The 19676-nt window shown below is 38.8% G+C and overlaps 1 protein-coding gene across 2 annotated transcripts in view; it reads left to right on the forward strand.

Moving 5' to 3' along the window:
* RAI14 (retinoic acid induced 14) overlaps nucleotides 1-19676 on the forward strand; it is an 87026-nt gene that overhangs the window by 29966 nt on the left and 37384 nt on the right. For both annotated transcript variants that reach the window (XM_027634934.1, XM_027634936.1), the window contains exon 3: nucleotides 18517-18647. In XM_027634934.1, the coding sequence (XP_027490735.1) occupies nucleotides 18517-18647 (131 nt within the window). The remainder of the gene's footprint in view (nucleotides 1-18516; nucleotides 18648-19676) is intronic.

Consider the following 19676-nt stretch of genomic DNA (forward strand, 5'->3'; position numbering starts at 1 on the left):
AAACACTGAAATTCTTCATGCCTTGTAGAGCGTGTTGTCTGCAAGTTGTGTGCATGTTGTTGAGCTGTTTAATTTTGGCTCCTGATGTATCTGTTGCTCACTACTCACCTGGCTTCGTTCCAAACAGAAGATGAGCTGTTTGCCTAATGGGAGATGGAAGTTCTTGCTGTTGTGGTGCAGTCGCAGCTCTCTGTAGCTCAGGGACTGAGCAGTATAGGAGGTGGCTGCAGTGGCAATAAGGGTATGAATTTTGCTGTTCTTCTGATAAAATGTTAAGGGTGGAGAGTCTGAGAGGGAAGTTGGGTGCAAGTAGCTAAAGAGCTTAAATTGTGGTGATGGATTGACTGTCACAGAGCGCTGGGAATGTCTGCTTGACCCCCCCCAGAGATGAGGAATGTCAACTCAGTTTTTTGCAAAAGCATATCCACCTTGACATACATGTTACTGGAATAATGCTATGTGTCATTGGAGCAGTAGAGATGTCACGTATCACTTGTACATCCTTAGGCAGTCTTATGAAGCAGGAGGGTGTTACATGTGCTAACATAATAGGGAACATATCTCTGTTGAAAGGATCTAGAAGTCCTGTTTGACAACACTGTATACAGAATTAAACTGAGGCAGTGGAACCACCTGTTTTCCTAGAGCCTGATTTATGCAAGAATTCACTTCTGACAATTTCGTGATAAACATTCCTTTGCTTTAAAAAAAAGTGCAGTTACTGCATGTGTTTTGATTTATGAAAAGATGAGCTGCACAGATGCAGTAAGAAAAAGCAGAAACTTAAGTTTGGATTCATGTGTCTGTTCAGAAGAAATGCTGAAATAGGAAGAAATTGTAAAATCATTGCAATGAATTCTAAGTAAATGATGTTTTCCTTGTCTGGGCCAGGCTGTAGCTTTTGTTGACCATGTTACTCTGGCTTATTGATTATCTCTGAGATGTACACAGATCCATGTGCCTTAATAATGGGTGACGTTTGTGTTCAGTATCCCTGTGGCAGTTTCAAAATATATACGTGAAAGTGTGTGCCTTTTTCTTTTTAATTGTGTGGTTATAAATTTTTCTTTTCTCCCACCTATGCTCATAGAGTGACTGTGAAGTGAATGCTTTGCAAAGAGTTAATCCTTTTGCCTTTTTGAAGACTGCCTGCAGCTGACCCAGCTGTGCGGAAAATAGGTAAATACAGAACATACAGCTAAGTCTAGCTGACTGTGGAAAAGGTCACCATGATAACATACTTCATTTTCCCACCTAAACAGTTAAGGAAACTGGAATGCTTAACCATGCAAATCAGATACAATTGTACTATTTGAATGGATTCTTTGCCCTTTTTTTTTTTTAGCTGTTGGTGCAAGAAATGCCCTTTTGTGTTGTCTTCAGAAAGAGAACAAATGTATTCTTGAATACTATGCATCATTGTAGTTGTGTTCAACTCCTGTTTTCATAGCTCTTTCCAGTTCTTATGTGACTGTGTGTATTGCAGGGCTCTGTGGTTTATTTCCCAGACACAAATGATTTTAGGCTTGGTTTAGAAGGGGCAATTTCCAGATGAATCTACTGTTCTGTTATTTTAAAAGTAAACATGATTGTTTATTCCAGCATGTGTCCCTAAATACTGACTCTCTGTCCTAGAGATTGTATTAAACCAATGAAATAATTGGTATATTTTCTACATTTCATGGGGAGAAAGCCTACTTTGATGAATAAATTTGGTATGGTATGTTATGTTATATGTTTTGGTATGACTTCTTATCTGCAGAGTCCCTAACAAAAGCAAACAAACGAAAAAAAGTATGTGTACAGAAGCCTTCTATCACACCATGTAATACTCGCATATATAGTAGGATCTGAGCACAGTTATTTTTTCCTTTATGTTGAAATTCTAGCTATGCTGGGAAGGTAGTTTAAGTATGATCTGATTTGATGGTTCTTTTCTTTTACGTCCTTGTGATCTGCTCAAGCACACAGAATTGACTGACTGTATGCAAGAGAGAGAAAAGTTTTGGTAAAATACATCTTGGGAGTTCTGCCAGAGCTGTCTAGGAGTGGTCTCCAAGGTAACCAGGCTTTTCCTGACATAACTCAATAGCTCTGTCTAAAATAAGTGCTGGTAGTGTCTGCCGTGGTGCAGTAGCAAGAAACATCGGATTTTATTGGGCGCAGGTGATTAGCTCTGTGTTTATGGTCCAGTGTTTTCTGTAGAGATCATCCATGAGACAGGCTCTACCACCTCTCTGAAAGGGTTCAAAGTTCAGTCCCAAACTACCAAGGTCAGAAGAGACCATGTGTTGAAACATGGTTAACTTCTTGGGTTGAGAATAAATCTTTTCTGTGCTTGTCTCCCCAGTGATTACTCCTGTAGCCAACAAAAAACCAATATTGGCTTGCTTTGGTGGGAGGTACATAATCAGATAGTGAAATATATAATGAAGCCAGGAGTTTTACAGGCTAAATATCTACTTTTTAAACATAATAATTTTTGATGGTTTAAAAGTAATATAAACGTTGCACTACAGCACCTAATTTTTCTACTTGTACTTAAGTGCAAGGATTATTTTTATTGCCTTTTTATTGTGTGTCCCAGTGTCATGCAAACAGCATATACGTCATAAACAACATGGTATGTTATTTTGGACTTTACATTGAAATTCTATTGGTTTGGTTTGCAAAAAGTGACATCTCTTAAAATAGTGGTGGCATGACTGCCTATAGTGCTTACGGTAATTCAGAGCATGTATAGTGTGTCAGGATGTATGGACTCTGTTGATAAAGCTCAATTATACTGGCTGTCATCCACTTTCCACTTCAGCTTTCCTGTTTGACATTAAATGTTTGGAAAACTTTTTACATAGGCATAGAAATAAAAGAATGACGCATGCTAAAATAAAACAAAGCTAAGGAAGTGGCTAGCTACCCATGAAGCTCAATATTACTCTAAAACTTCTAATTTATTTCCAAATAGTGTAATATTCTCAATGTTTCTCACTTGCCAAAATGTTTGCTGCCTTCATTAAAAAACAAAGCAAAATAAAACAAAACAAAAAAAAGACACCCCACTGAAATAAAACAAAATCCCAAAGCGAAACTGAATTGGAGTTGTGGAATTCTCCTTCCTCTCATTTATACCTGATGTTGATTATTTCTTTTAATTGCCAGTGTGAAAAGCTAGTGCATAAAAGCTCTTTTTAATATGCCATGGAGACTTCAGGTAACCTTCCAGCAATCGTGAAGCCTTGCCCAGGGTTTGATGTCTTGTGCAATCAAGAGCATTTGCCTAAAAGAAAGTGGCACTGGAGATGGCCAGCCTGCAGTGAGCATAACAGCCCAGTTTTACAAGGGGGAACATAATAAAACCAGTTCAGTGGCTGGGCAGGCATTCAGCAAGCAGCCTGAGGCAACGTGTTGTGTCAGGGACTGACTACAAAGCCTTGGACAGCTGCAGCACAGAGGTTTAATTTATAGTGACGTTGCAGAGTGCGTGCCAAAACTTTCCTCATTCCTAAGGAAACACTTTCCAGCGCATAATCATTCAGCTTTGTAGGGTTCTTTAGAGATACTGGAGAGCATTTTGAGCTTTTTTTTTCTCAAGCAGATAGCAATGTTCTGTGGTGAGATTATGGAGGAATTGTCTGTTCACACTTCACTGTAATTTCCGTAGTCACTAGAGTAGTATTACTCCCAGATTTTGCTTATAGCATTATCTTCACTGTAACCTTTTCTGGAAAAGTAACATGAGGTTGATTTCACTTTCTTAGTTAGTATCTTCCCATTTAAACAAAATACTAGGCCAAAATCTTTAAAATTTGATTTCTCAGAAGTAATTGCAGGGCTGTTGTGAAATACTGTGTGAAGCTTTCCAAACAGAAGTCCTTGATTTCCTTTTTTTTCCCTTGGTGCAGTGAAGATTTTTAGAAGAATAAAACAAAACTGAAATGTGTTAATTGATAATTCAACAGTTAAAAAAAATATTCTTTTACTAGCATGAGGGCCAAGTTCTTGAAAGCTTCCTTTTCAAATCCATATTTAGCTACATAAACAAGATATTTAGTTTTCAAAATGGCTGGTTCAACAAATAGTTCAATATTTCTGTAGTGGGATGTGCATGGCATAAAATATACTTAATGTAAGAGATGATAGTCCTCTGAAGTTTGCATCCTTTTATAGTAAAGATGAGTCCTTAGCTGCTGCCAGAATGACTGTTATATCTGTCCTTATGTTTTTATTCAAACCTTAAATTAAAGTGTGGCTGTAGCCTGTCCTTGGTTTAGACTTCATCCCTTGACTCAAGTTACCATTAAAAGCCCTTGCCCGAAGATTACAGAAATTGGTGGCTGGGGTATGAGAAGACCACACAATCGAAAGCATTCCAGCTTTCTGCCTGGGTGGTTAAGGCAGTGTAGCCAAATCTTGTGGCTTCAAACCATTTTTGTTCTGCCATCATCTAAAAAATGTTAGGCTGGTGATACAGAGCTGACCTACTGAATTCAAGGTTACTGCCTCGTTTTCTCCATTGTCTTTGGATACTGGAGAAACAGTGGAGAGAATGGTTTGGACCTGTAGTATACAGGTTGCTTGAGAACAGGGGTTCCATTCTTAGGACTATGCTTGTTGGTGAGGTAGAGATGAGCAGTAACAGTTCTGGTTTTTTTTTTTTTTAAACCACCTACAATAAAAAGTGAAGTTGTTTTATAGAACTATTAGACATTACATGCTTAATTAAGGCATCTGTGCATACCTTCTTAAATGGCACCCTGAATGTAATAAGGACCGGAGTGATAACAATGTGTGGAATGGTTGCAATTAATTCCAAGAGATTATGTGAAATAATTGAATAACTGGGGTATTGGTGGCTTCTTTTGCACATATTTGGGTAATTAAGGAATTGGAGAGTACTTTATCTGTTACAGTTGATGACTCTGATTTCCATCTCAGCAGTTTTTCTATTCATTCAACCTTTACAATTTTTGCTACTTAGTGATGTGTATTCTTAATTGATATGTATTCTTTTCTCTTTCTCAGATATTTTAAAATGTAAGCTTCTTTTAATTTTCAAATAGTCCTCTAAACTCTTTTTTTTGAGAAGTTTCATGTTAATAAGTGTGAAGTAGTAGTAAACCACATGTTGCTTTCAAAGTTTATAAAGGCAAACTTCTTTAAAGCCGTGTTGCTGCAGAAAGGTGTAACACTTTGATCATTTTACCTTTTTAGCTGAGCAGTGCTTGTAATGATAATGGTTGATGCATTAATATAGATTTTAAGAGCAATACAGATTTCTTTTCCAAGAGAAGGCTTAGGAATATTTATCTTGGAGTCTTCTAGAAAACCCTGCTTATTTGTGTAATACCTTTTTTAAATAGCTAGCCAGATGGATCCAGGGAATGCTTGTGCATGTCACATATGTCTAACGCCTCTCCTTCTCCTGGGACCAAACTAAATTACATCATATTTTATGATTACGAGACAGAATTTTGGTGGAACTTGGCCATATGGTTGAGTCATCTGTTCTCTTCAGTTTTGGAAGGATTATACTAGCATCTTCAAAAGACTGTTAAATTTATTGGCTTTTTTAACCCATAAAATTTGGAAACCTTCTGCTGTCTCTGGCAATGAAAACTATCCCATTTTCAGCTTATTATTTGTATAATCCTTTGGAGATATTAACTGAGTCTGTTAAAGATGCTGTTACAGGATGCAAAGAAAAAGATGCTTGTATGTTATTCTGGGTTTCCTATCTCATGAGATGGAAGGGAACCCCTAAAATGTATGACGTGGATTCCTAGAAGAAACCAAAAAATCCCAACAAACACATGCTCTTTGCATTTTTGTCGTGACTCACAAAGCTCTTAGGCATTATCTCTTCTCCCTCGGAGACTTAAAATCTGTTACAAATCCTTGCTCTCCCTCTGCTACTCCACCCTTTCACATGAATTATTGAAAAGTATGTTTTGAAAAATACAAGAATTACCTCGCCACTCGCAACTGGCCATTCGCTCCTGGGAACAAGTCTGAATTCATCAGTTACTCATTCATAGCTGCTGCGTTAAATGCACTCCACAGAATCCAACGTAGCCTTTGTGTGCAGTCTCAACCTTTGAAATGTATTTAGAGTAAACTGATTGTGAAGGGGAGCATGGCTAGGGATATTGGTCAGGTCACTCTTACCTGTAAGCATCAAGGGGGGAACATTTTCTAAGATTTGTATTACTACTAGGCATTTCTCTCTCATGTCAGCCCCTCCATGACCTGTGACAAAGACACTATGGCTGTAGCAGGGATGTGTTTGATGATGGGAAAGGGACTGATAGCACAGCCAGCCTGCTTATGCTTATATTTCCTGAGGCTGGGTGCTCTGTCTCCAAAGACACTCTGGGCACTGTACTGCCCTTCAGGATTTTATGCTCTGTGCATCTTTTCATTATAGATTTTTAATTTGCAGTGGCTTTGTATTGGGAAGGTGAAAATCTCTAGGTTGTTGAGCTACTGAACTCCATTATTATACAAAATGGATGTGGATCTTGTGAAGAAACCAAAATACAAGCTAGGCAACCTCAAATAGGGGTTCTTGGTGTAGCAGCAAGAGTATTCCTTACAGAGGGAGAATCAAGACTACAGAAGACAAACCAATGACAGCTCTTGTCTTGATAATAGAAGAGTAATTTGATGATTGTGACGTGAAAACATGGTCCACCCTAGAACTAATTAATAGGAGCCAAGTGAATCTTTAATTAAAACAAAAAAACAGATGTCTATTTGTGGCTCTTGCCACCTTCTGTGAATTACCCTAGCAAATCTGGTGAGGGGCAGAGTATCCAAATTAGCAAAAAGCACTGTAGTGAGAGAACTGAGCACTCTAGTAAATCACACATTATTGATGAGAGTATTCAGATGAGAACAGGAAGGTTATTGATGTGCAGATTGGTCCATTAATGCTGAGCTTGGGTGGTTGTGCCAGGCAGCTGGTAGCTCAATTGTTGATCATCAGGCAAGAGTTAAACCCCCAGCATTGACTTAGGGCAGCCAAAAATGAGCTTCCATGGGCTGCCTGGAGGAAGGCGTGCTAGCTGTGGCTCTGATCAGATGAAAGGGAAGGCCACCTATGCTTGCTGAACAGAAAATCTGTGCATATCATTATTCATCCCTTAGAGAAGTGGAACTGCTTCAGGTGAGGCCTAAGGGAAGGAACCAGGGTGAGTGCCTGCTTGCTCTTTCTCTCCTTCTGCTTAAGGCCTGCCATGTGTGGGCACTTGATGTTCTGCATACAGAGAGTCTGACGCATTAAAGAACTTGTCTGATTCTCGGTGCATGTGATGTGGAGGATAAACAACGTCGGAAGATGTGGTGGTGTGAAATCTCACATGCTCCTTGCTGTCTGCTGAAGCGGATTGTATTTTCACGCTAAACAATTGCTTACTTTTCCCTATGACTCTTGAATTTATCCTTCATTGCAATCATGGAAGTAAAAGCAGCTAAGCTTAACTTGCTGCTTTAATATTTGATTTTGGAGACTGACAAATATTAGATCTAGAGGTCAATCCACAGCACAAACTTCTGTCAGTGGCCTCATGAAGATCAGACAGATAGTGAAACTTTTTTGCCTTCTTTTGTAGTCATGAAGTACTTTTGGAGATTGAGTTGAGTCCTTGAAGACTCCAAACAAAATAATTTCTTGGAATAGGGATTTGTCTCTATGTATGCACTGTGTTTTTTTTGGCTTTGTCATGGGTTTCAGAATAGAAGGCTATAATCCTGTAACAGTGGTTATGTCCTTTACAAGAATGACAAATTCTACTATAAATAGACTGTTTTTCTACTCTGAATAGTTTTGAGATATTAATACATATTTTATTATGAATTTGGAGGTTGTATTGCATCCTACAATGGCATTTTAGTAGGTATAAAAATATTGTGAAGTGTTTTTAAGAACAACACAGATCTTTTCTGGCACTTGTGAAGTGTATTAAGATGATGGAGTTCAGTCAAGTAATCTCCTTAGTCTCACTAGCAGAGAAAAAAAAGAAACAACTTTCATCGTGAGCTGAAATATCATGTAGGCATTTATAATACAAAAATAAGGTGCCATGGTGGCTTGTACCTTATGAGCACATCTTACAGCAACAGTAATACCGATCAATTGATGTAATTCTGGACTGTGTGCAATTCTGCTTGGTGTTGAATTATTTTGTTCTTCTCTGCAGCCTTTGTGTCTGTATTCCCCTTTACAGAATAATGGGGAGGAAAACCAGATAGCATCTCTAAACTTGATGAAAACCAGTTTACTGTGCAGAAGCAGCAAGATAAGCAATGTTTTGAGAGGTTTAGCTGTAGACAGGAGGATGGAGCCATGGGTCTAACCTACCAGTACTAGCAGGTGAGGTAATGTTGCAGTTGAGTGGGTTCCAACATGATGGATGTCCACCTGGCCGTCTGGAGTCCAGAAGATTCATTGAGTGTCCATATTCTCTCACTAAATTTACTAGTCAAAAGAAGCTGGTGGATGCCACTAAAAATCTACACAAATGTAGTCAGTTCAGATGCTCACACCAAATCACAGAATCATAGAATATGGTGAGTTGGAAGGGACCCGTCAGAATCATCGAGTCCAAGTCCTGGTTCTGTGCAGGACACCCCAACAATCCCACCATGTGCCTGAGGGTGTTGTCCAAATGCTTTTTGAACCCAGACAGGCTTGGTGCTGTGACCACTTCCCTGGGGAGCCTGTTCCAGTGCTCAATCACCGTTTGGATGAAAGACTTTTCTTGGTATCCAACCAAAACCTCCAACTCAGCTTCATGCCATTTCCTCGCGTCCTATCACTGATCACTAGTGAAGAGATCAGTCTCTGCCCCTCTGCTTCCCCTCATGAAGAACTGTAGACTTTGCTTGCATAGTTGGCATTGCCCCTGCATCTTACAGCCTGCTTACCACTTCCATACTTACCAGATGTAAGGTCATGCCAGATTATCCAGCCGATTTCACTTTAAAGCTCATGATTTTCTCTTTTTCCCAACTAACTGTGAGGCAGTTGTGCAGCAGAAACACCAAAAACTTGAAAGGCTCTATGTGAGTTGCTATTTGACCTTGGTATCTAAATTTGACCTAATTAAAATCTGTTGATTAAGTAGTTCTTCAGTCTTAAAATTTCATTAGAAGCAGTCTTTTCCATGAGTGTCCTGCTGATGATCAGTTTCTTGTTTATATATATTTTTATGTGTGAGGAAAACCTGAGAACCCTTGGTGATACTTGGATAATCATTCGAGAAGTTTGTGTTTTGACACCACACCGATTTTTTTTTGAAGGGAAAAGCTTCCATATGTCCAGCAGTAAACAGTAGTTTATTAGATGTATTTTAGTTTTAGTAACAACTACTGAGTAACTTCAAGATGAGAACAGTCATCTGAGTTCACTGTAGCTCAAATCTTTAGAACTTTGAGAAAAGGCAGAACAATGGGAGATAGTAATTTCAAACAGAATTGATATAACTGTTTCAATTTTAAAAAGTCCCTTGTGTTTTTTCCTGTGTTAAGATAAACATTGTTTCATTTATACAAATATACACAATTAATTCTTGGCTTTACCTTCTTCTGTCTTACTGAAAGTGATCAGTTACATGTGGTGTGGTGACTGCTACATCCTTTGCTATCTGAAAATACAGATAAATCTCCAGTTGCTGTATTGCTGATATGTGAGATTATAAACAATGGGCAGTAGCTGGACTTATTGCCAGTGCTCTGGCTGTATGTTACTAATGATTTAGACATACTTTTTCTTGTTTTGCTCTAATGCCTTGCATGTTGTGAGCTTTTTGCTTACCACTTTTCCTTTATACCCACTGGAATGAAATTGGTTATGTCAAAGTGTCAGTAATTGCTTAAAAGACATTACTTTGTAATTTAATTACTGATGTACCTAGATGTAATGTTAGCAGGAAATGCCACTGTTCCTCAAATGCAAAGATTGATTTATCTTGTTAAAAGGCTTAAAAGTAGTCTCTGAAGTCAAAAAAACTGTTCTGGCCTTTACTACGAATTAAAATGAGCATCATGTGTAAGCTGTGTGCCTCCCGACCCACACAAAACTGCACCATATGCATCTAAACACACTAGATGTGGGCCAACTGTATTCCTTGGTCTAGGTGGACCATGTCACACTATCTTGGCCTCCCTTGCTGACTTTTGGTCTCAGGCTTTTCACCTAGTTACTCTTACAGAATTGAAGTCTTACAGATGAGTTACAAAGAGGCTGCTTACGTATGTGTTAACTGTGCATATGCCCTGTGCTGACCTTATGGCTCCTCTTCATTCAAAACCTGACTGAAACTGTGAAACCAAACACAGATTTAAAAAAAAAAAAACCAAACAAAAAAAAAAACAAACAACAACAACAAAAAAACCCACACCCAAACCAAACCAAAAAAAACCACGAAAAAACCAAACCAAAACCCCCACACACACATACAAAAAACCCACAAAAAACCAAAATAAAACAAAAAACCACAACCCCCCCCAAAACCAAACAAAACCCCCTACAAATCAAGCAAAAAGCAAACAAAACCACCTACAAACCCCAACTCACTCACAAGAAACACAAATATTTCAGCAAAACAGCAGACTCTTAAATGCGTTTCTTTCCATTTTCTTTTCCCTCTTGAGAGTTCTTGGAGCACAGCTCACAACCTGCTGCAAATTCCAGTCATCATTTAAGCAAAGTCCACACTAACTTTTTTCTTCAACTCCCTTCCTCCCCCATGCCCCCCACTCTCCAGACTTGCAGTCTCAGATGACCATTTTAGTCAGGTCGTCCTTCCCCTTCTCTCTTGGTGAAAGACCCTTTCATTTCACAGCCTGCGGTCCCCTTCTGCCAGGAAAGTTTCCGGGCAGCCTCGCTGGCTGATAGAAGTGCCCTGCTGAGTGACTTGCTGTTCAAATGCATTATTCTGGGGTTCAGCATGAAAAAATGGTTTGCTTGGATAATAATCACTTCTTTATCTACAGAAGCTACTCAGTGAATGGGTAATTATCAAGGTTTACTGACAATCTGCCGTTAAGTCTTTTGTTACCATTCCTTGTTCATTCACTCCAACTGCTTCCTGCCTTCCCCGTGGTGCTTTTTATCTCCGATTCAAATGGAATTTATGGTCTGACACAAATACAGTTTCCAGCGTCAAACAGACCTCATGCACTTTGCATAGCCAGTTACCCCAATTAGGCACCATAGCTCAAGAAGCAAGAGGAGAGCAGTGGATTAACACTTCTGTTCGTAGAATGTGCACAGGTTCCTTGCATTGCTGCTGCTGTTTCCACCTTTAAAGAACTGTGTGTATGATCTAGTGAGCCGTGAATGTATTGTCTTACGTGTAAATATAATTAGTATTATTAGCCGTCAGTCACCCAAGATAGGGAACATGGATGGCTAAGTGAAGCTGAAAAAGACTGTTTCTGTTGTAGCAATTAGTGACATTTAGATAATATCACTATGAATTACTTTCAAAGCTATTGTCACACTTTGCTTTTTTGACAACTTAATTAGAGGTCAAGACCTTACTTGTGGTGAAGTTAATGAATGTGGCATCTTTTGGCATGGCCTTCGGGGCGTTGCCTCAGTCGAGTGTGGTGCAACAGAGGTGAGGTGGCAGTGCCACTGTGCTATATGTGCACTGTGGACAGACTTAGAAAGTTATAGCAAGAAGCTGGAGCCACAGCAATTGAAAGCAGCCTGGGAGGCAACTGCTTCTGGCGTCTGCTAAGCTCTGAATGTCCTGGGAGATGCTCCTACCGCCTGGAATAAGCTGTTGCTGACAAGGTCAACAACATCCTGTCCCTCTCTAAGGGAGGTTTACGCTCTAGCTACCGGCAAACACAATCTACAAATTGCAGATGGGAGGGCAGGGAAAAGTGTAGGCTATTTACCTACATACCACTGACTCCTGGGTTAGTGTTTTCAGATAAGCCATTCTTTTTAGAAAAACCGTCATCTGTTGTTTTAACTTCGAGGATGTTTTGTTTAGTGAATGCATTCAGCACAATGGGATTGTCCTTGTTTTTAAGATTCTCCTGGGAAGTCCAGCACATGTGGACTTTTGTGGATGACCTTGTGATGCAGTGGTGTTCAGTGTCTTTGCCATGCAATTGTTTGTGACGCCAGTCTTTAAGTATTCCTTTCCTTTTCAGACAGTGAGTTGCTGAGTTTGAAATTATCAGGAATTTCAATTTGCTACTCAGCTTCCCTGCAGTTCTGATTTCAGTGGAGATAACATAACTCTGTCTCCAGTAGGTTTGCAACAATACAAGGTCACTTAAATCATCTCCTGTAGGCTGCATGCCAAAGATAAAGAAACAAAGTTGTTGCCAGTTGTTAATGTATGCTCAGGTATTTGCTCATGGAAAACGCTGTGCAAGTGCTAAATAGAGCTACCACCTCTTGTTACATGTTATTTCTTGCATGACATATGCTGGTAATCTCAGGCAATTGGGTTTTAATATTCCGATGTGGTGGTGATGAAAAAAGAACAGGTTCCATTTTCAAATATATTTCTTAATTCCTGAGCTTTTCTTCTGGAAAGGAAAAAGCGTCACTTTGTGACAGAAAAAAATATGTGTAATACAGGTAGTGCAAGCTTTAATTGTATTAAAAAATGGGCTTTAATAGGAAGGTTTCTCTTTGGACTCAAATCTGTCAACATGCTATGTGTGATCCAAATGAGGAAGGACTTTTACTGGACGCTTTCAGCCCCAGGATAACTATTAGCATCTTGCAATCATAGAATTATCTCTAGCTTCGCAGAGGAAAATAATTGTGCATAGAGGAAGCTTTGAGGACACACACGGTCGACAATTGCCGGTACAATTGGTGTTGGTAACTGCTGCCGAAGTGTGTGTCTGATGGAGCCGTGGTTTTGAGAGGTCAGTCTGTCCTGGCGTGATCACCGAAGGCGTTGTGAGCACTCTGCATTGCCTTGAGCATAGGGCTCTTTTTAATCACCAATTATGATCCGATTGTATAGATCAAGTCAATCAGCCTCACTTCACTAACGTTGACCACACAGCGCCCTGTGCAGGAGTGGCTTTCCATCCTAAGCATGGCTGGCTCTTCCCTGCCAACTTTTTTCTCGTGTTCCTAAGTGCTTAAATATGGAAAACACACTGAACTGTTACCAGAGAGATGCTTCTGAGTGAGGCCATACAGCACAGTTTCCTATTTGAAAAATGAAAATCAAGAATAAGAAGCATTCTTGAAAGGGATGTTAAGTGCTACCTGATGTTTGGATTTTAGCCTACCATCCTTTCAGCTGTCACTGTGTTGTATGTTAGGATTTATTAGGAGTGATGGATTATCTAATCCCCTGCACATTAATAGGAAAATATTGACTATTTTTAGGCATGACTGAAAAATGCCTGTTTTATCAAAAAACTTGCACTTCTTGGTCTTTGGTCGGTTTTGCTTTTTCTCTGCCTATGTAATGCCCATTGTTGCTGCCTATACTGAACAATATACACATGTTTAAAAAAACCCAAACAACCAACAAATTAACCCTTCCCCCTCCCCCCCAACCTGAAGAAGTACTGAATGGAGCACTGGTTCTGGTCTGTGAAGCTGAAATATGTGTTTCATCAGTTGAGTTTTGCATGTGTTCACAAGCCATTGTTATTGAAAAATGTTAATTGTTTGAAGGAAGGCTGTTGATAACTCTTTGGCACATGACCTACAGAAGAGAAGTGGGGGGGGGGGGGGGGAGGTAAAGAAAAGTCACATGTGCAGTGTTTTCCAGGATCAGAATCTTCCAAATTTGTTACATGTGTGTGTTTATCTTTACACTGAGATGCTCAGGTTTGTGGGTTTTTTACTTATATGATACATGTATATCACCATGTGTCATGCCAAATATTCAGTTGATTAACTTGCTATTTGCAGCTCCTAAACAAAACAAGGAAACCCAAACAAAAAACAAACTAAAACTAAAGAATCCCCAGTTTTATTGCTGATGAAAAGTAGTACTTGCTTAGCTTCTGGAGCCTCATGGCTTTGTTGCTCTTGTGCTATATTAAACATTTTACTGAAGATCATACTGCTACTCTGTGTTAATCTTAATTTTGAAGTGCTCTGTGAGGGTTTGTTGAGAAGGTTACGTGTGAAGGCATCTCTGACATAAAAGAAAACACTCTTTTATTACCCTTTATTACTTGAAAGAGTGGTAGTAACAGAACTGAAACTTCCCAAGGGCTGTTTGGTGGTCAGTGCCATGCTACTTGGGTGAGATCTAAAATCAAGGGGAGTGAGGAGCCTTGTGACAGAGGGGCAGGATGGGGCACACAGCTGAAGAAGGGGACTTACAGAAATATTTGGGCAGCTTGGAAAAGAGGAATGGGATGGTGTGTGGGGCTGCAGTGAAGGAAACTTGATGCAGTAGGTTTATGAAGTTAAAGTCTCCACCTTAATTGGCCACCATGTACTATTGGCAGAAGAGAGCATCTCCCATGTGTGTGTTCTCCAGGAGAAACAAATACTGTGCTGCATAATAGATGTCAGTTCAAGGTGGCTTTTATACTGAACAACAAACCATAACTGGTTGTACCCATGTTTTGCATCATCCCAGCAGAAGTTACCTCCCAAGTTTTTGGTGTATACTTGATGATGTGTGGCTTGTGGGGTCAAGACCAGGCTAATATTACAAGAGATTCAGAAAATGTGTGTAATGCAACAGTCACTCCCTGTGTTCAGAAATATGTGTTTTCTGACCTGCTCTGGCAGCAATGCCTGTGCAATTTTTGATTACGTGAGACTGTAGAAGCCCTACTGACTTAAAACCTCTTACTTTCTTGCCAGATCCTGGGTACAGTGTCTTTCTGGGTGTCATATGTATTCTCTTGCCTTTTAGATTTTTCTTCCCCTAAAGAACATGGATGGTAGGGCTACAATTCTCTTTTGAAATGGGTGTTTTTGAGAATCTATTTTACATGCCATTTATTTTAATAGCTGTACCTTTAACTTTTGGAATGCATTGTACAATGCTAGTATTTTGAGCACAGCAGGGAATTAAAAAACAGTTTGATCCTATCAGAGGAATACTTGAACAATAGTTCAGATGCCTGCATACTTTTCTACTATGCGGACAGATTTATCCCTAATTTCATTTTGAAAATAAAATGGGGTCTGTAAGTGGCTTTATATAACTTGTATAAAAATTACGTTTTTTCTATGGTAATAACAGGTGTTTGATGCCCTAGAATGGAATTTTTATTGCTTTAATGAAAAGATACATAAATATAGAGTGTGATGGCTTTTAAGTATCTTACAAAGAACACAGCTCTTTTAGTTATAAACAAACATAACTGCTGCATGATGATGAAGAGAAACTGCGTGTATCCTTTTGATTTCCAGGAGCAAAACAAAGTTGCAGGTACAGTAGTGTTAAAGATGTTAAACATGCAATTGCAAGAACTAATGTAAGTGGATTTGGGTATGTGACAGTCTCTAAAATTATTAATTCCTTTAACAGCTCTGAGTCACAATGCTTAGAAAAAGAGACATTAATTAGATATAGAACTGAAAACAGGGATCTAAAATGACTTCCAGATACAGATCTTCTAGCCTAACCATCAGCCTCTACCACTTTCCTCCAAGCAGGAAAAAGAATTCATTATCTACCTTTGTGTGAAAAATAAAGAGATGTACGCTGGTAGCCTTTCCTTGACACTGAGATGAATCTGATAGTACTGAGTGTTTTCAGGGTCCCTGTGAGAGACTCCATTAATTAATGGCTTGTCCAAGTTTGGTTCTGTTTTAATTCTTAAGAATCAGAGAATCTTTTTATCTGTACAGATAGGTACATGCAGCTTTTTAAATGAGGCATCATTAAGTCTTTCTTTAATTGTGTTTATGTGAGTGTTTACTTTTTGTTACCAAAAAGGTATGGTTGAAAACTACAGTAAAGATGAATTAAAGCCTATGTACTTGTATACATATACTTTATGTATATGTCATAAAATGTTTTAGTGTGAACATGAACATGACATAGTTCTGCAACATCAGAACTTTCAGAATACTCCAAGCTTCCCCATTCAGTATTTGTGTGTCTCCTAGCTTCAGCTTCCATACTACTGAGGGGTAATTTGGGACCCAGCTGTGCTGGTTTCTCTTGGATCTGGGATGTTAATGATAGTGTAATTATAGATAGATATAGTTACCACAGCAGCTTCTCAAAGGGGAAATTGACACTTTTTCTCAGATGTTTCTTAAACTTGGGAGCCGGTATTAGTGTGCTTACTTGCTTATATCAGAATACTGGATACTGGATTATATGTCAATAATGTTTCAGTTTAATATCTGAGTATTGAAGGAATATTCATGGAACTGCTTCCTGAAGATGTGGCCATTTTTACACTAAAAAGCTGAACATTCTTCTGAAAGCTGTTCTGCCAAGGATTTTCAGCAGGCCTTTATCTTAACATTTTCCTGTAGTTTATTCTGATTCATGTTTCAGAAGTAAACTAGTTATTTCAAATCAGGAAAATATCTTAAATTAGGTGTTGTGTTTCTTCTTCAAAGTATAGTTTAGTATTGGATTACGTGTGCGTGGTGTGTGTGTAGGTTATCATGCTACCTGCTATCTCTGTATTTTCCAAGATATAAAACATACACACACAGAAAAATTAAAAAAAAAAATTAAGAAGTGTAGGAGTTAGGTGCTACCAATGCTTTGCAGTCATCTTGGTGATTTGTGGGTAAGGGTGATTCATCAAATAGCCTATATTTAAATGTCTTATTTGATTGAATAATAAAGCCCAGAAACAGGAGAAACTCCAAAGCAAAAGGCATAATATACTGTCAAATAAACAGTGTTAACTTTAAAGGATTTTATTTACAAGTAAGCTACATTTTTTTAACATCTGCTTTTAATAATAGGCTCCCTTTAAAACATGAAATCCCCTAAATGCAGAATAGGCCATGAGTTTTGTTTTAGGTGGAGCCTGCTGTTTGGCTGGCCACTCACTGCCATGGAGTCTAAATATTGCTCAGGGAAACAATTTTTGTTTGCTGATGTAATTGGTGCTCTAGAGTCTACAGAAGTTTATTGCACTGCTATAAGAATAAAGACTATAACCTGCTTGATATGCATTTACCTACCAGTCATACCACTGCCAAAACAGACTGCAATTGCTTTGTCTGCATGCCTCTTCCTTTGACAGAACTGCCATTCATACTCATGGTTCCAGGTGGTGTTCTTTCAACTCCTGTCTACTCTCCTCATCAGTGTGCATTCTCCCTAATGTTTGGGTTTTGTCTTTTTTGTTTGTTTTTTTGGCTTGGGTTGGGTTTTTTTGATTTGTTTTTTAAATTACTTGTAACCTGGAACACTTTCCTCCTGTTCTGGTTTTTCAGGGTGTTCACAGTCTGTGGAATTAGTTCATATAAGTGTGTACATCATACACTTTTCCTCATAAGCCCAGACAGAGAGACATCATTCTTTTTATTTATCTGCAGCCAAAACAGTCTGTATAGAGCATAAGGACAAAGTGTTGCGGTGGGGGGGGTTTTGTTTGGTTTTTATTAAGTTGAATATTTCTCAAACTGTGTATTAATATGAATTTAGTAATTCCAAAAGTTGTGTAGAAATCAAATGCTCATGAACAGCAATCATGCTGGAGATGAGCTGACTGGTGTCAAAGAGAAAGCCATAGTCTGTTGAAGATAACTCTCCCGAGGGTAGCAGGGTTCTAACACTAATTCAAATGCAGGTTTTTGGCTGCACCAGATTGCTTCTCCTGAAGACTGAACACTCATGTCTTCTAGCTTACAGACTAAAAGGTGTGAATGCAACTTTCAACTGCTTTTTCCAGAGCTTGTTTTGCTGTGATCACATGGAATACAGAAAGTTAACAGTCCTCTGTTTTCTGACGATCTTTCTAGATTCAACTTGAGCATCTGGTAGAGGAAACATTCTGAGGGTTTGGAGGAGGAGGGAGAATCATCACTTTAGAAAGTAGTGTCCTATTCCCGATTCAGACGCTGAGAAGAATCAAAAAGACTTAGAGGATTAAGTTTGGAAAGATCTGAAAGTAGGATGGTTGTCCTTTCTTTCAGCAGCATTAGTGATGTGCTGTCTACCGGAGTGGCTCATTTGTTCGGTTGTTTTAAGGAAAAATATAGGGGATAAGAGCTCTGATGGGGCCTGAAATAGAAACAAGGACTAGAAAAAATGAAGGAGAACTTTTAAAAATACAGTAAGAAAATGTGAAAAGTTTACCTGCACTACTCATCTAGAGAGTTTCCAAATTAGAGTTCATCTTCAGTCATTGCTCAGGCCCTGGTTTAAGCCATTAAGTCCTCGGGAACCTGTGCTGCACAGCTTGCAGATTGGTTTTATGTGGCTTTCTTTGTACCATTTCTTTGAGTTGGGCTTTTTTTTAAGCTTTCCACGGTGATAAATGTGGTCCAGGATCATCCAGGAGAGCCTGTACACAGTGCTGGTACTGATGTACTAATAGTATTTCTCCCTTCTTTTTCTTTTACTCCAGACCAACGAGTGGAATAAGAATGATGATCGGCTGCTGCAGGCAGTGGAGAATGGCGATCCTGAGAAAGTGGCTTCATTGCTGGGTAAAAAGGGAGCCAGTGCCACCAAACAAGATAGCGAGGGCAAAACTGCGTAAGTCCAGCTTAAACTTGTAATATAAGCAAAAAGGGAGGGGAAAAAACCCAGCCCTAGATGCATATGCCACTTCCATGAATTAAAAACCAGGCACTGTCCTGAAAAGGAAGGTTTCTTTTTCTTCTGAAGCACATTCTGGAAAGCTCCTTTCTTTATGTGTAATTCTACATTTAAAATGCCATTTCAAAAGCATAAACCTACTGAGGTACCTTGAAGGTTAACAATCTGCTGGGTAGATTGGGACCATTTTAGGACAGGGTGTTTCAGAATTCCATGGTGCACTACAGATTGCACACTTTGCACACTCCAAAAGGTATTCATCTTTGGGGCTATTTTTTTCCATGGACATTGTTTTAATAAGACAGAATTTAAGATAAATTTTCGTTTTAATGGATTAGTTTGAACTGAAACTATGGTGACAGAGTTTTAAAATACTGCAGATGCTGATGATTCGTTTAACTGTTGCTTGTTTTGATTGAAGTGTGGTAATGGAAGTTTTGTGTAAACAAGACTCCTTTTGCACTGTCAATATATTTCATATATAGAATTTTCATCTTCTGTTCTTCTTCTTGTTCTCCTGTGAACATTCTGAATTGTGGAACATAAAAGATTCCACTAAGAAAATTCTAGCTAATAGAATGCTATTAAACTTTCTTCCTTATGGCATAGAAATATGACTAAATGGATAAATAAGAAAAATAGGTATCCCATGACAGAACCAAAGCCTAACTAAAATTCTGGATAGATGTGGACAAAGGAAAACAGTTTCCAGTCTTGGGAAGGGCAACACGAGGCAGTATATACCATATAATAAGTTCTAATGGGTTACATTTATTGAGTCATATTCTGGTTCTTTCTTGGTCTGTTTCAATTTCCTACATCTGTTCTATTTCTGCTCTGCATCTGAGGGAAGTGAATGATGGAGTGACTCATAATGACCTGCAACTTTTTACTGCAGAAGTACAAGTCCTCATTTACGTCAAGAGGACTTTCTCCTCCATACTTTAATAGGTTTTTAATTTTTAA

The sequence above is a fragment of the Corapipo altera genome, unplaced genomic scaffold (assembly GCF_003945725.1).
Source record: "Corapipo altera isolate COAL_440 unplaced genomic scaffold, ASM394572v1 61411, whole genome shotgun sequence".
In the NCBI taxonomy this organism is placed as follows: Eukaryota; Metazoa; Chordata; class Aves; order Passeriformes; family Pipridae; genus Corapipo; species Corapipo altera.